At 44.0% G+C, this 16,491-nt stretch overlaps 2 protein-coding genes across 4 annotated transcripts in view; both read left to right on the top strand.

Moving 5' to 3' along the window:
- Window positions 1-6,617: 6,617 nt before the first annotated feature.
- LOC311357087 (uncharacterized protein) lies at window positions 6,618-8,631 on the top strand. Its single transcript, XM_084476968.1, has 4 exons — window positions 6,618-6,723; window positions 7,069-7,225; window positions 7,530-7,667; window positions 7,769-8,631. The coding sequence occupies exons 2-4, from the start codon at window positions 7,122-7,124 to the stop codon at window positions 7,989-7,991; spliced, it is 465 nt and encodes a 154-aa protein (XP_084333094.1). The 5' UTR covers window positions 6,618-6,723; window positions 7,069-7,121; the 3' UTR covers window positions 7,992-8,631.
- Window positions 8,632-9,976: 1,345 nt separating this feature from the next.
- Window positions 9,977-16,491, top strand: part of ampd3b (adenosine monophosphate deaminase 3b) — a 28,961-nt gene continuing 22,446 nt past the window's right edge. The window contains exons 1-2 of one of the 3 annotated variants that reach the window (XM_084476712.1): window positions 9,977-10,223; window positions 15,565-15,778. In XM_084476712.1, coding sequence (XP_084332838.1) covers window positions 10,202-10,223; window positions 15,565-15,778 — 236 coding nt within the window. In that variant the 5' untranslated portion in view covers window positions 9,977-10,201. Of the gene's footprint in view, window positions 10,224-11,133; window positions 11,242-14,684; window positions 14,740-15,564; window positions 15,779-16,491 lie in introns of those variants that run through there. The other 2 variants (XM_084476713.1, XM_084476714.1) reach the window with 2 other exon arrangements.

The raw sequence follows: 16,491 nt of genomic DNA, 5'->3' as shown, positions 1-16,491 counted from the left end.
TAGGAGGCTAAATTGCCGGCGAACCGAGCTACCGTCTCTAGCCTTCTCTCTGAAGGACGCTACCGTGTGTTGCATAGCAACCGCCATACACTTGGCAGGCAGTCAGGAGGGACTACTTTTTTGTATTCATTAAAAAAAAATGCTTTTCCGACTTTTTCGCTTTTTCAAAATTGAGAGTCTATGACTATATATCTATAGTCATAGACTATATCTATGACTATAGATATATAGTCTATGACTATATATCTACAGTCATATACTATATCTATGACTATAGATATAGTCTATGACTATATATCTACAGTCATAGACTATATATATTATACTATATATTTAAGCAATAGATCACGACAGGCCGTGGTATACGCTCATTATACCACAGTTAAGGGGCGTTGTCCGTCCCGACGCGCAGCGGAGGGGCGGCGACCCCCTTCACTGTGGTATAATGACCGTATATCACTGACTGAAGTGATCTATTGCTTAAATATATAGTATAATATATATAGTATATACTTTTATAAAACGGTTACGTAAATATGGCGAAATTAAAGTCGCCATAAAACGGGGGGCCTAAATCGCCTGATTTAGGCCCCCCGTTTTATAAATAGTATTTATATACAACGGTTGGGAACCAATCAGATCGCTTGATTTAGGCCCCCCGTTTTATAAATACTATTTATAAAACGGGGGGCCTAAATCAAGCGATCTGATTGGTTCCCAACCGTTGTATATTGAGCGTATACACACAGCTATGACGCCCGTTCAGTTTACAGAGTCCAGTATCACTCCGCGCCTAACTTGAACTGTTGTTTATTTATATATAAAAGCGATAGCATAGTTCACTGAAGCCTAAAAAAAGCCTGTAAAGCAATAGGCACACGGTCGCCGGCAATTTAGCCTTCTAAATTGCTAAATTGCCGGCGAACCAAGCAACCGTCTCTAGCCTTCTCTCTGAAGGACGCTAGTGTGTTGCATAGCAACCGCCGTACACTTTGCCGGCAGCCAGGAGGGACTACTTTTCTGTATTCGTTAAAAAAAATGCTTTTCCGACTTTCTCGCTTTTTCAAAATTGAGGGTGTCTATGACTTTAATTTCGCCATATTTACGTAACCGTTTTATAAAAGCAATAGATCACTTCAGTCAGTGATATACGGTAATTATACCACAGTGAAGGGGGTCGCCGCTCCTCCGCTGCGCGTTGGGACGGACAACGCCCCTTAACTGTGGTATAATGAGCGTATACCACGGCCTGTCGTGATCTATTGCTTAAATCTATGACTATAGATATATAGTCATAGACTATATATCTATAGTCATAGTCTATGACTATATATCTACAGTCATAGACTATATCTATGACTATAGATATAGTCTATGACTATATATCTACAGTCATAGACTATATCTATGTATAGATATATAGTCTATGACTATATCTACAGTCACTATAGATATATAGTCATAGACTGTAGATTTTAGTCATAGACTATATCTATGACTATAGATATAGTCTATGACTGTATATCTACAGTCAGACTATATCTATGACTATATTTCTACAGTCATGACTATAGATATAGTCTATGACTATATATCTACAGTCATAGACTATATCTATGACTATAGATATAGTCTATGATTATATATCTACAGTCATAGACTATATCTATGACTATAGATATAAAGTCATAGACTCTATCTATGACTATAGATATATAGTCTATGACTATATATCTATAGTCATAGACTATCTATGACTATAGATCTATAGTCTATGACTATAGATATATAGTCATAGACTCTATCCATGACTATATATCTATAGTCATAGACTATATATCTATGACTGTCTATGACTTTCATTTCGCCATACTTACGTAACCGGGGGCCACAATGCCCACCAACGCCAACGCCCCTTAACTGTGGTATAATGAGAACATCTGATCTATTGCTTAAATATTTAACATTAGGCCTTCAGGTCACTTACAGTACATCTTAATAATTATAAGCAGTTATTTCGGGAGGAAATAAGTGGCAATTGTGTGAGTGTTTTAAAAAACACTAGCTTAAGGGCACTTCCAGTGTATTTCCAGGCAAAATTATATCAAGATTTGTATTTTCTTTGACAATTCCTTTTTTTCTGTTTCTGTTTTTCAATAAAGGAGCATGACTGTTAGCTAATGAAACGGTTTTGAAATAAATGGCATTGCAATAACTTCATCTAAAACCATTAGAGAGTTAGGAACTTGGCCGTTAGACCCGCCCTGGGCGCCTTATGAACCCTGAGTCACTGCATAAAACGCCAGCAGTTTCAAGTTCCCCATTTCAGGCGGGTTGGAAATAGAAACGTGTGCTTTCTAAAGGACGCTGACACACAAACCAACGCCAAAGAACGACCCACGACAAAGACTAACTGATGGATTCGTTGCGTGGCCTGTGTCTTGGCCAAGAGGAACTTGAACCCACCAAAAGGACCACAGCCAACGGCCAGCTGTACCTGCCTACCCGCAGGTGGCAGGAGTCTGTGTTCGTCTTTCAAAAATGGGCACTGGAAGAACATTGCCTTCCAGTAGCATCTGCCTACCAGTTCACACCACTCCCACACCACACGCTCAGACCCATTCTCATAGAGCTACTTGTACTTGTGATTCGAGAATATGTGAAAATGATGAATGATCTTGACAAGGTCGATAGCTGCTTTGCTCAATTCAGTTTCTCTTCTCATGCATTGATTTGCTACATTTACTGTATATATAGGCTGTATATATAGGCTGCTTTCCAAATCGCCTGCTTTTTCTTTTTACTTGTAGGGTTAGGTAAGGTAGGAGGAGGCCGTTATATCGCTCGGACACACAAACCCTCCTGCCATGACATACACTGACATGACCTGACATGCTTCCAATCGGAATAACCAGAATGAGTGAAAGTGGATGATCCCTCCAAAATAGTTTACCAGTGGACGTGGAGTACACGAGCCATTGTCTTGGAACTTTTTCTCAGTTTCACAGTTTGCGGGTGAACCATGCTTTTGCTTTAAGCGTTTATGACTTTTGTACGTCCTTTCCCAAGCAGAAACATCGGTATCTTTATTCTGATAGTGTGGGGCAGCCTCAGCATCAGCGCTATTTAGGTAATCTCTGCACACTTGTGATTGTGAACTAGTACCTGGCTCTGGCTCTTCTCCATCAGCATCAGTTGTGTCAGCCAAGCTTGTACTGCTAGTAAGACTAGTCATGGCAATTGGTTGGCTAGTGGTGGTAGATGTAGCTGCAGCAGCGGGCTGACTAGCCTGCGGATTTGTGGCAGCACTCTAATTTTCTATTATTGCCCCCACTCTCATGCTTTCTTTGACACCAAATTGTTTCTGTGCTCACTCTGAATTTTTCTAACGTTATGCGTCCGTTCCGTTGACTCAATCAAAATGAGGCCCCCTGGTGGCGAGGCCCGGGGCTGCAGCCCTTAAAGCCCATTGTCTTAATCTGGCTCTGCCTAAGCACACATAAGCCGTTTCTCAATTCGCGTTCTCGTGTGTGCTTGTGTACTTGCGTTCTCGATAAACGTCATCAGTGGTAGCCCAAGCACTGTTCCAATTCCAAGTACACGAGAACGCGAGTACTGTCGTAAAACCCGGAAGTGTTCTCGATGCGTTCTCGATGAGGCCGTTCTACCGAGGATGCATCGGAGGTGACTCGTGTGGACTTGGGACCGTTAAATATCCCAGAATGCATCATCGAGTCTGCTGCTGTTCCAATTGCAGGTGCGTACTCGCGTTCTCGGAAGTCTGTACTTGAAAGTCTGGACTTGCCAAGTACGTACTTCCAAGTCCGCGAGAACGTAGTCCGCGTACTTGGTATTGAGAAACGGCTATATTGTGGGTATTGGAACGCAGGGATGGACTCCATCTTATAGGGCTGTCAAGTTTTTTTTTGAGTGATAGGCTAAATTGTGTTAGAAATAAAATTCATTAGGATTTAAAAGAATATTCAAGGCTCCGTCATTTTGTTAGTTATAATAATAGGATGGTCTAACTATTTTACTAACTGAACATTTACTAGGCTACAAACTATTTTACACCATGTCAAATAAGTCGTTTGTGTGGCAGCATATTTTTCCTGTTTTCTGCGATGCTCCGTCAACTTTAGTGTTTAACGCCCGATAGGCTTTGAGTATAAACGAGTCAGACTATCAGACTTGGCCTGCATAGGCTAGCAGGTAGAGTAGAGTGCATTGTGCCCGATTAACTTATTTTTGTCGTATAGTTGGTCAAATTTCAGTCTACCAAGACTTTCTTTGGTTGACTACAGCCCTACTAACTTACTTCTGTTGCCTGTGAATGGGGTTTTCTTGCACTACTTCCTGTATGTCTACAACATCATTTTGATCATTGATCGTTGATAATTTTAGTAGTCTTCTGAAAAAACGTTATTGTTTTCCTTTTAATTTATTGATGCTTTCACGCTTCAAAACCTTTTAAAGCAGTATTCATTTGTCATGATTATCTTAAAATAGATAGAAATAGAAATAGAAATGTACCATAAATAGAAATGTACCATTGGAATGGTTTTCCAGCCGTAGCAATGCAAACATCAACTCAGGAGGATCTTCACTGTAGGCCTTTGAAGTATACTTTATATTGGTTGTAGTTTTTGCTTTGTAGAAACCTAACTATTGTGAAGTGATTTCCAAACTTGGACTTTATGTGTACCACTAAACTGTCATCAAGACCTTTCACGAGGCAAAGGGTAAAAAACAGATAGATACACACGCAGTGTCTCAGGCCCCGTCCACACGGGCAAAAAACGATCCGTTTTCCTTTGATGCGTTTCAGGAATATCTCCGTAAAGACGGACTCGTTGCGAAAACGTATCGAGCTGTAGAAACACTGTAGTACATATTCAAGGCCACTGTGTGGCGCTGGTTCTCCACAAAAAAAAGTGAAGCGCATCAAACCTGCGCACATCAAGCCCATGCGCACTGTATATAAACATACAGTCGAGGAGGAGAAAGCAGTTGTTAAACATTTTAGATTGAGCAGAAATACTTTTTAATGTACAGTTAGTAATTCAATTGACCAAGTATTTAAAGCTACAAAACTAATACAAAAAAAAAAAATCAACACAACTCTAACGTCCCCAGCTGGTGGGGGGGCGATGACGTCATCGTTTGCGTTTCAGGCGTCCACATGAATCCGAACACAAAACCGCATAGGTCAGTTTTTGTCTGAATCCACCCTGGGACCTGGTTTCAGAAAAGTGCATTTTCGGCCCAAACACACTAGATTTATGGTTTCACCAAAACATTGAGGCTCACGGCCAGTGAGAATCAGTGGAACCAGAGTGTTTATTTAGCAAACACACAAAATATCAACAAAAACAACACAACGGAAAACATATGTTGGAATGCAAAAAGCCACACTACTTTTGAGATAATAACAAGCCATAATATATTTACTGAACAATATCTAAAATATGTTTATTTTCAATTATCTATATTACTTTTTCTATTATTGTACAACTGTGTATTTCAAGAATACAATTCCACATAGCACGTACAATAACCTCCCGTATCACCAGTGGTCCACATAGAGCACTACTGGTCTGGTAACATGTGTGACTCCCAGGCCGTCTGCAGCCTGACCTGTGGCGCAGCCCACCACCCGCCTGCAACTCAACGACAGCTTCATAAAACGGCCCACGTCCCATTGGAGGGAAATGTCTCTAAAATCCCTGAATTGATACTGACTGACTCACAGCTTCTCGAGTCATTGGTTTCTACATCCACAAGCTGCTTGTGGTCGTGTTAGGGCCGTTCGTAATAAAGGTAAGGTTCACCATATTAGCATCCATTAGCTAATCATGCTTAAAGAGCACGTTGTGCATGCTGCACTGCATTTACCTGGTTCTAGGTAGACTTGGTAGACCTCGTTGTGAGGGGTTATCTGCTCTACTTCCTTCTATAAAGTAGCATTCAGGGTAATTGAACACGTACAGTGTGGATGAAAGGCACTAAAGTATGCCATGCTTGTCATTGCATCGGGATTTCGTGCAGTTGCCATAACAACGGTGCCTATCTAAAAGCTGATTGAAATACATTTGGTCCTTTTCGGGGCACTTCTACACAGTTACAGGGGACTAAGTGAGCTTGGCTCTTAATCGTCCTCCAGTATTAAAGTAATTCACAAACATGTCTACACAGTATTCTGCAGACAACCTTTCAACAGCCCCCTGGCCATGAAGACAGCAGGAAGGGGGTTTTCATGTGGTTTTACAGATGACCAATTGCTGTCTTATGACAGCAATTGGTCATCTGTATTTCCCTAGAATCAGACAGTTTGTTATGGGATGGTTTGACTCATGAGGTCACAGTCAGATCAGAGGTAAAATCAACCCCAAGAGTTCAAATCATTGGCAATCACTGTTGAATAATTAATACCATGAACATTTGCATTTGAGAATAGTGTAATTAAGTGTAAAAGTGTGATTTAAAAGAGATGAGAACATGGAGATGGGCCAGTGGAGACTGGAGGGCCTCCCAGTGGGCGTGGCATCCAGGTACTGGTCCCGCCCTCCGTCTATAAAGTCTCTCACCGCAGCAGGGGCTTCAGAGACGCTCCATCTCCTCTCCTTATCCCCTCTCCTCGTCTCCTCTCCTCATCTCCCCTCCTCATCTCCTCTCCTGGCCGAGCCACTCTGCAGGGACATCTCTGGACCGACTTCTTCACAGGTGAGACTCATCTCATGTTCTCCTTGTTCACAGTCGCCCTACGTTTACAGTTCTCAGTTATCAAACAACATTTTTTGTTACGGTATAAATCATTAAAAATGTGAAACTGAATGAACATTAATAGTTGTATTCTAATCATTGTATTTTATAATTCAATTTGAGTTGATTTGTTTGCCTTAATGTCATTGTTTTAATGGGGGCAGATGGTCCAGACATAATAAGTAATGGATTACACTTATGGGTCGTTCATAGAGTTGATCCTCTCTGGACCCCGGTTCACCTCCGCTGAGCTGGAGATGCTCTCTCCAGACTCCTGCTTCACTCTCTCACCTTGTGGCTCTGCAGGCAGCTCAGAGCTCACCTTGGTTCTGTCCTCCTGCTCCGCGCTGCCAGCCAGGATGCGGTCCGCCCTGCACACGCTCATCTGCTGCTGCGTCCTCTCCTCCTTCCTCGCTCTGGAGAGGAACACGGACACAGCCGCCGACGCCACGCTCAAACGGGGGTGAGTCCGGATTAGGGAATCATGAATGAAAGTTTTGTCCTCCTGTAGTCCTCAGGGTATATTTTCTTTAGCTTGTGTTTGTGTGTGTGGGGGGGGGGGTAAGTGGTTCTGTTGTGTAGGTGTGTAAGTGAGAGAAAGATAGAGTGAGAGTGTGTGTATCTGAGGTAGGGTTTGTGTTTGAGAGCACCAGGGGAACGTTTCCTAGAGAGACGGAAGAAGGGAATAGAGGGATTTCTGATGTCCTCTCCGCTGATATAACAGAAGACAGTGTTGATGGGTGTTGAAGGTGCGCCCCCTCTGGCAGGTTGGCAGTATGGCTGCAGGGCCGCGTGAAGAGGGAGCTGTGCCACAGCTGTGCGAGAGCCAGCGAGGCCGGGCCCCCGCCTCCTGCAGAGGCCAGACACGAGGAGGGCCCTGAGGCCCTGGCGCTTCAGCAGACGAGGCGAGAGGAGAAACGGACGGCTTTTTTTAAAATGATTTTCCCAACTTGGTAAATTGGTCAGAATTATTATTTTTAATGTCATTCCCTCTTTTGACCGACAGATCTTCAAGGTCATCAGCGAACAAAAACTCTGGATGTTATCTGATAACGTGCCTGGTGCACGACATCATTTTCCGGGTCCACCAGATCAACGACAAGACGATCGACCCCACTGCCCCCGTGGAAAAGATGGGGTCCCATGGCTTCGGACGTCGCCGGCGGTCCCTAAAGGACGCAGCCCGGCGTGGAGCTCCGGGACGCACGGTTGTCCGTTCGTCGTCATAAGGAAGACTTCCGTCGGGTACTCACAGACTGGCGGCTGATGAAGGCAGCTTCACACAGCGGTTCGTGTCCGAAATAAATCAGCCGATGTGAAACCAATCAGAAGAACTTGGGATCACATCGATGAACCTTTTTCCGCACTGGAAGGCGATCTTTTGCACCACCACAGTAACGCGTCCCACCGGAGCTCTGTAGCGGGAGAGCAGCTTTTACATTTAAACGCCTTATGGATGAATTATTGGACTTCATAAGAGTAACTTGTCTATGCTTCAGCTGCCAACGCAGATCTTCATCTGCCCAGGGAGATGGTTTCTCTCAGGTCACCGGAGTGGAGACAGGCCTCCAGGGGCCGCGGGGGACAAAAATCAACTTTGGATTCTTTCATTCTTATCTTCCAAAAAGATAGTGCACACAGTAATACTCTTATAAACTGATGTGATGAGAGATGAGAGAATAGGTGTTCATTTGAGGCGTTTTTAAATGACTTATGAATGTGTTCCGCTATAAAGGCTTCACATTTGTATATATTGAAATGTATGAAGTTAAAAACAGGCTATAGACTTATATTTTTATACAATCTTACATTCAGATGAAGTACATATACATTTGAATGTTAACAAAGTATTTAAAAACATTAGTATTGTGTAATTGTTTCACTGACATGTAACCATTTTTAAGTAGCCTATATATGACTGCTGTAATTAAAATCTCTATTTTCAAATATATGAACCTTGTGTCATTTATTAACACATTGTAACTATTTATGCTGTTCAGTAATCAGGATTAGCCTACTGTCATCCTGATGCGTAATGGCCTTTTTTCGGAATGTGATATGGACCGTATCATCATTCGATGGTATTAAATAATTAGAGTGGTGGTGATACCATTGGAGACCATCCGATGTCTAGTGTCGGTGGCCTAAAATACGACGCAGTCATCTCGCGGTGAGTTGGTGAAACTGCTCTGCCGCCCCCTATCTTCTCAACGGACCCTATTACACGTTGTATGTTCAATGTATTCAATGTAATATGTACACCTGCAGGCGTAATAGTACATTGTAATATGTAATGCATTTTACACAAATAATAATCAGTACACTAAGCTGACAGTGTGAGGCTCCAGGTGACACTCACACCAGGAGGTGATTGAGAATGAGATACTGGGTTTAGTCGAGTGGTCGTAGCTCTCACAGGAGTCGTCATAATGTGTAGTAATATTTAGCATACATTTATTGTATTGCCTTACAACATATAGTCCTTTGTGAATAATGTGAATTCCCTCGCATGTTATTTAAATAGGGGGTTGAGTTCTGTTGTCATGTTGTTATCAACAGGTGATGTGTTGTGTTGTCATGTTGTTATCAACAGGTGATGTGTTGTGTTGTCATGTTGTTATCAACAGGTGCTTTGTGTGTAGTTATGAACCTCAGGGAAATGTGATTTGGTGATTCCGTTTTAAAATGTGATCTAGATTCAATCAGATTACGGATTAATTAAGCAGAAACATTAAACATATAAATATATAACTAATTTTAGGCCTACATTAGGAGGACTCCTCGTTGGCTTTGGTTGTTAAAAGGTTTATAAGATATTGTTATATTTAATATATTCTTTTTTCCTACCTTCATTTCTGAGTGGAAGTTTCTTAGACTGCCCAGCAGGTGGCAGAGTGGTTCCTCATAAACATAACCTCTACTCTACTCCTCTGCTGCCCTGCATCTCCACACGGTAACGCAAATCAATCACCGTTGGGCTGGTCAAGTGCTTATCTGATGTGCAGACTTCACCGGGCCCAGGTGGCTCTTCTGACTGGTAATTCTTCAGTTCCCACGCCCCACAAGACGAGGGATCGTGAGAAACACTGAGAATGTCACTGGTGGAATGTGGTTTGTTTATAATTAGTTGTGCTGTGCGACTGCCCCTCTGTTCCTCCGGGTCCCAGAAGTAAGAGGAAATAAACGCACTTCCTGATACCCTCCTTCTACTGGCTGGCTGGCTGTTTGACAAGAACAAGTGTCTGGCTCCATTCAGTCAGTCGTTCATTACCTATCTCTAGTGATATCTCATGGGCCTCATCCAGCAGACGAGTTAACCAGCGGCTGTGGTGCAGAAGGAAGCAGAAGTTGGCAGCTGTGTAAGGTTCTCCTCACCCTGGACTGCTGAGGACCGGTGCGCTATAGTGAGAGCCTTACCTCCTCACACTGGACTGCTGTCATGGCCAGCAACGCCACACACGGTCAGTACAAGGAAGACTTTACCAGTCGGACTTGACTTCATTCTACTTCTCAGCATAGAACACCTCAACAGGTTCATGACCGTTCTTCTGAACCTTTCTAGAAGGTTTTTCTTTCTCAACAAACTTGACGTTTGGGATTGCTTCACTGCGCGTTAGTGCTCAGTGGGGTGTGTAAAAGGCCTGCTGAATCCTGCAGGATTGAACTTGTGATAAATAGCTGCACAAATAGTAATGTCTTAATGTCTTTGGTAATTGGCGAATGGTTACAGTCAGGGGAACTTAGATTCTGGTTTTTGAAATAGCAACAAGCATCATACCCTAGATATGTTTTCCGTGGACAGACTCTCACCTGTTTACATTACAGATATTAATAGAAGAGCTGTTACCAGCTGCTGTTCACCGCCCTGAAGAATTCATTAAAACAATCCCAATGATTCAAGAGAATTTGAGTTACATTTTTGTTTCAGAATCAAGCCACTCATACAGAGCAGCAGACATAGTTAGTAGTTAGTTAGTAGTTAGTTAGTTAGTTAACAGTCCTGCTTCACAAAGGCCTTGGGAAGTCAGGCAGCACATTCACTGCGGTTAGATCACAACAGTTTGTTGATGAATATATTAATGATATATAATGGTAAATAAATATATTATTATTATTTATTATATATCTTTGATCGATTTATCTAGATTGCAATGGCGATCTCAACACCCCTAAAATAGAGCAGGGAATAAGAAGGGAAGGGGGGCCTTCATGACAACAACAACTGCATGACACACACACACACACACACACACACACACACACACACACACACACACACACACACACACACACACAGTAGATAAACACAGGGCAGAGGACACCAGAGTCACAGCTGTGAAGAGGCTCCAGTCTAGTCTAGAGGTTCCAGAGGACCGAGCGTTTAGTGCAGACAGAACAGAGAGAGACGGAGGACGCCTCAGCGTTACTCCACACAGGGTCTGTGGTTCACCTGGTACTTCACCCTGGTTACTGTGGAAGGTAAGAGACTAGACACCATCACTTCCTCTTCCTGTACCTCAACCAGTTGTATAATGATGTCACAACCAGGCTGATGCCACAGCCAGGCTGTACCATATATACTTGTTCATGGCTTAAGTTATGTATTTCCTTGTGGTCCGCTACCAAATGTATTTGAATACATACTTTTGCAGCCATCATGTTCATTCACGTTCAGCCATCACATTTGTTCAATATGTTTATTATTATAACTAATCAAGTAAATCTGAACAAAACTGAAAGATGCAGTGAAAACATGTAGCGTGTGTGTGTGTGTGTGTGTGTGTGTGTGTGTGTGTGTGTGTGTGTGTGTGTGTGTGTGTGTGTGTGTGTGTGTGTGTGTGTGTGTGTGTGTCAGTGAGCTGACCATAGAACATGTGTTGACGGCCTCGTCTGTGGGGCAGTATTGTTGTTGTGGCGTCTCACGTGGCTGGGAATATGTGCCACTTGACACCAAGTATGCTGGATATGCAGCTTGTTGATTCCTGTCTCAGTCTTCAGATGAGGCTAGGCTACCTAGCGCAGGGAGTGAACATGACTCACCATCACCGCCATGCTAATGGTATTAGCAACAAAAGTTCACCAATGTAGAACCGTTATGGATTGTTCCTTCACTCCTTAACTCCAAAAAGGAATGAGAATTAAACAGTTTATTAAACGGGTGGTGTGTGTGTGTGTGTGTGTGTGTGTGTGTGTGTGTGTGTGTGTGTGTGTGTGTGTGTGTGTGTGTGTGTGTGTGTGTGTGTGTGTGTGTGTGTGTGTGTGTGTGTGTGTGTGTGTGTGTGTGTGTGTTAGATTGCATAGTGGGTCGGTGAGCTGAGCATACTGTACCGTACAGGCCTGTTAGGAACGCTGTGTGTGTGTGTGTGTGTGTGTGTGTGCGAGTGCCAGTGGAATGCTTCTCAGTAGGCAGGGAACCTCATGTACTGATTCAACCTCATCCTATGTTGCTTCCTCTGAGTATCCTGCGCTGTTGTTTGATTCTTTTATCTGAGCCGTCAAACAGTGCCACGAGTGCAGTGCTGTATGGTACCGTCTCCTCATGGACGGCCGCACGGGGAACCAAACCTAACCTCTCAGTCATCTCATGATACACCCATGATGTGTAACGCCTGATGATTCAGCTCCGTCACACCAGCATGGTAACCTTGCTTTGTATTGTTCTGCTCTCACAACCCACTCCCCCCGGGCACCTCCCCACAAAGCAGCCAGACGGGTTCCTTCCCAGCTGTCTGCTCTCAGAGCGGGTTAGTGCAGAGCGCCTGCACAGTGCACACTTACTCTGACCGCGCACACCTTGAGGTCTAGCAATAAGAAAGCTAAAAAACAGTGAGAGACGGAGGAAGACTCTGCGTTAGTCCACACAGTCTGTGGTTCACCTGGTACTGGGGGAGATCTGAAGATCTCTGGTTACTGTGAAAGGTAAGAGACTAGACACCATCACTTCCTGTTTGTTACTCAACCAGTTGTGTAATGATGTCACAACCAGGCTGATAACACAGCCAGGTTGTTACTACCTTTGTATTTACATTTTCATGGCTTCAAGTGATATGTTCTTTGTGGTCTGCTAATGTTTTTGCATTGCTTCAGGCATCATGTTCATTCAAGGAAAATGATGCAGGGAAAACTCTGGTCCCAGACGATGTTATGTTAGGGATGGAGAGGAAACTGCAAATATGCTATTATAATAACATAATTTTAAAATATAGCTGCAAAGCAGCAATGGGGGGTCAAGCATGGCTGCTTGGCTGCTCGGCTGCAACTTCTGTCTGTCCTGACTCCATGTAAGTTGTAAGTTTGGTGTTGATACAGAAAAGTTAGGCTAATTATAGCTTCCCTTGTGGTGAAGGATTAACAAATGTTCTATGTGCATTCAGGATGATGTCATGAGTCCACGTACCAAGTTTGGTGTCGATACGTGAAAGTGTTAGTAATTATAGTTCCCCCATTATAGCGCCCCCTAGCGGTCAGAGGTCACTTAAAGACCGGGTAAACCAAATTCAGTATTTTTCTTCTTATCATATTAATTAGGCCTTAAATGTGTCCCTCAAAACATGTAATAAATATTTTTCCCATTCATCATTTCCTTGAGGAGCTAGGCCTCAGAGAATGTTCTGTGTGCAGGTTTAAAATGGGCGGGTCTACATAAATGACCGCTTTACGTAAAGCGGTCATACTCACATAAACCCGCCCCCTGCTGCCCTCTAGGTATAAATACATTAACCGCGCACTAGCATTCTGTGGTTTCACCCGTCTATGGTTTTACCGCTCACGAGTCTGGTTTGAATTGTCAGTTTGCAGTTGGCTCTCCGGTGATGGGCGTGGTTTCCTGGCCTGCAGCGCACACGCCCCCACCGTCCTGAGCCAGGGATTACTGCTCATTTTTCATCAACTTTGAAGCATAATTTTATATACTTCGCGATTTTTTTAGTCCTTCAAATTTGGCAGGGTGGTTAATAATATATTTTCCTGTGGTATTATAAACTCAAAACCCATAATTATTCTTGGTTTACCCGGTCTTTAAGTTATGGGGTGTCCTCAGGATGGGGTCTCAATCCGTGGACCCAGTTTGGTTTCCATGTGTGAAAGCGTTGCTGAGATATGGATTAACTTCCTGTTTGAACTGGTGGTGGCGCTAGAGAGTTTAGTGCCTATGCAAACAAATTGCTGTGAGTGATTGGGACAGTGTCCTGACTATTGGTATCGAGTTTGGTTACATTAACTCAAAGCATCGCCGAGATGTTAGTCCTCTTCCTGTTTTGCGGCTTCCCTGCCATATTTGATTGGCTCTCACAGGCAAATAAACTTGAAATTGAAAAATTGAAAAAATGAAAAAGTATAGTTTGTGCGGCTCGGTCTGAAGATCATCTCCGCCAAGTTCCATGAAAAGCGGATGAAATTTGTGATAGCTGAAACTATTCCTAGAGTTTGGATTAAATCCAATATGGCGGAGGTTCAATATGGCGCAAAGTTACGTAGTAGGGGTCATTGAACTGCTGAGGGATTCCAACGGTACCTCATTTGTGTAAATTTGAAGCACGGGGAACGCTTGGGAGAGTAACGCAAGCCCAGTTTCGACCCATTGGTGGCGCTAGTGTGTCGAATTTCAGATCTGTCAGCCAAGTGGTTACATTTTCGACCAAATTTCGACCAAATTTTGACCCGTTGGTGGCGCTAGAAGGCTGGGTTTAGAGGTCTGTAAATGAGTGTGAGTGGTCAGTGGAGTAGTCCGAAACTTTCAGACTCCAATGTCAGAGAAATAATGTGTGTGTGTGTGTGTGTGTGTGTGTGTGTGTGTGTGTGTGTGTGTGTGTGTGTGTGTGTGTGTGTGTGTGTGTGTGTGTGTGTGTGTGTGTGTGTGTGTGTGTGTGTGTGTGGTTATTTGGTTAGATTGCATAGTGGGTCGGTGAGCTGAGCATACTGTACCGTACAGGCCTGTTAGGAACGCAGAACATGGAGCATAGAACAAGTGTCTGGGAGGTAGCACATATACACATGTAGCACATGTACACATGTAGCACATGTACACATGTAGCACATGTACACATGTAGCACATGTAACACATGTAGCACATGTACACATGTAGCACATGTACACATGTACACATGTACACATGTACACATGTAGCACATGTAACACATGTAGCACATGTACACATGTACACATGTAGCACATGTACACATGTACACATGTAGCACATGTACACATGTAGCACTCGTCTGTGGGGCAGTATTGTTGTTGTGGCGTCTCACGTGGCTGGGAATATGTGCCACTTGACACCAAGTATGCTGGATATGCAGCTTGTTGATTCCTGTCTCAGTCTTCAGATGAGGCTAGGCTACCTAGCGCAGGGAGTGAACATGACTCACCGTCACCGCCATGCTAATGGTATTAGCAACAAAAGAGCCGTTATGGATTCTCACTCCTTCAGGTGTTCAAGGCAGATGAACTCCAAAAAGGAACACACTCCTTAACCAATACTCAGATCATTTAATGGGAATGAAACAGTATATTCAAACTAGGTTTTGTTGAATAAACACTGGCATGTCCTCATTGAACCAGAGATGCAAAGATATGTAAATAAGCTGCTATGTATTTAACAAAGTCATCCTCTGAGGGCCTGGCTTGTTTAGAGAAGTTTGAGGAACATTGACACAGATATCTTATCTTATCTTCATTGAACCAATGTTACAGACCGTGTGTGTGTGTGTGTGTGTGTGTGTGTGTGTGTGTGTGTGTGTGTGTGTGTGTGTGTGTGTGTGTGTGTGTGTGTGTGTGTGTGTGTGTGTGTGTGTGTGTGTCAGAGATGCTGAAGCTATTCCCAAAGAGCGAGATGGACGAGGGCCTGCGGCAGCTGGCCGAGAGGGTGTACGCCTGCGCCCTGAAGGAGGAGAACAACCGGGACGCCCTGGCCCTGTTCACCGTCCCCGAGGACTGCCCCATCGGCCTGCTGGAGGAGCGCGAGAGGGAGCTGCAGAAGGGCCTGAAGGAGCAGCGGTCCGAGGAGTCGGCCAGGAGGTCTGGACCGGGGATAAGACCCTATGTACTGACACGGGGATAAGACCCTATGTACTGACACGGGGATAAGACCCTATGTACTGACACCGGGGATAAGACCCTATGTACTGACACACCGGGGATAAGACCCTATGTACTGACACGGGGATAAGACCCTATGTACTGACACACCGGGGATAAGACCCTATGTACTGACACCGGGGATAAGACCCTATGTACTGACACCGGGGATAAGACCCTATGTACTGACACACCGGGGATAAGACCCTATGTACTGACACACCGGGGATAAGACCCTATGTACTGACACCGGGGATAAGACCCTATGTACTGACACACCGGGGATAAGACCCTATGTACTGACACGGGGATAAGACCCTATGTACTGACACGGGGATAAGACCCTATGTACTGACACGGGGATAAGACCCTATGTACTGACACCGGGGATAAGACCCTATGTACTGACACACCGGGGATAAGACCCTATGTACTGACACGGGGATAAGACCCTATGTACTGACACCGGGGATAAGACCCTATGTACTGACACACACTGGGGATAAGACCCTATGTACTGACACACCGGGGATAAGACCCTATGTACTGACACCGGGGATAAGACCCTATGTACTGACACCGGGGATAAGACCCTATGTACTGACACACCGGGGATAAGACCCTATGTACTGACACACCGGGGATAAGACCCT

This window comes from Micromesistius poutassou (assembly GCF_964030765.1).
Source record: "Micromesistius poutassou genome assembly, chromosome: 13".
Lineage (NCBI taxonomy): Eukaryota > Metazoa > Chordata > Actinopteri > Gadiformes > Gadidae > Micromesistius > Micromesistius poutassou.
This window is presented reverse-complemented; position numbering and strand designations above follow the sequence as displayed.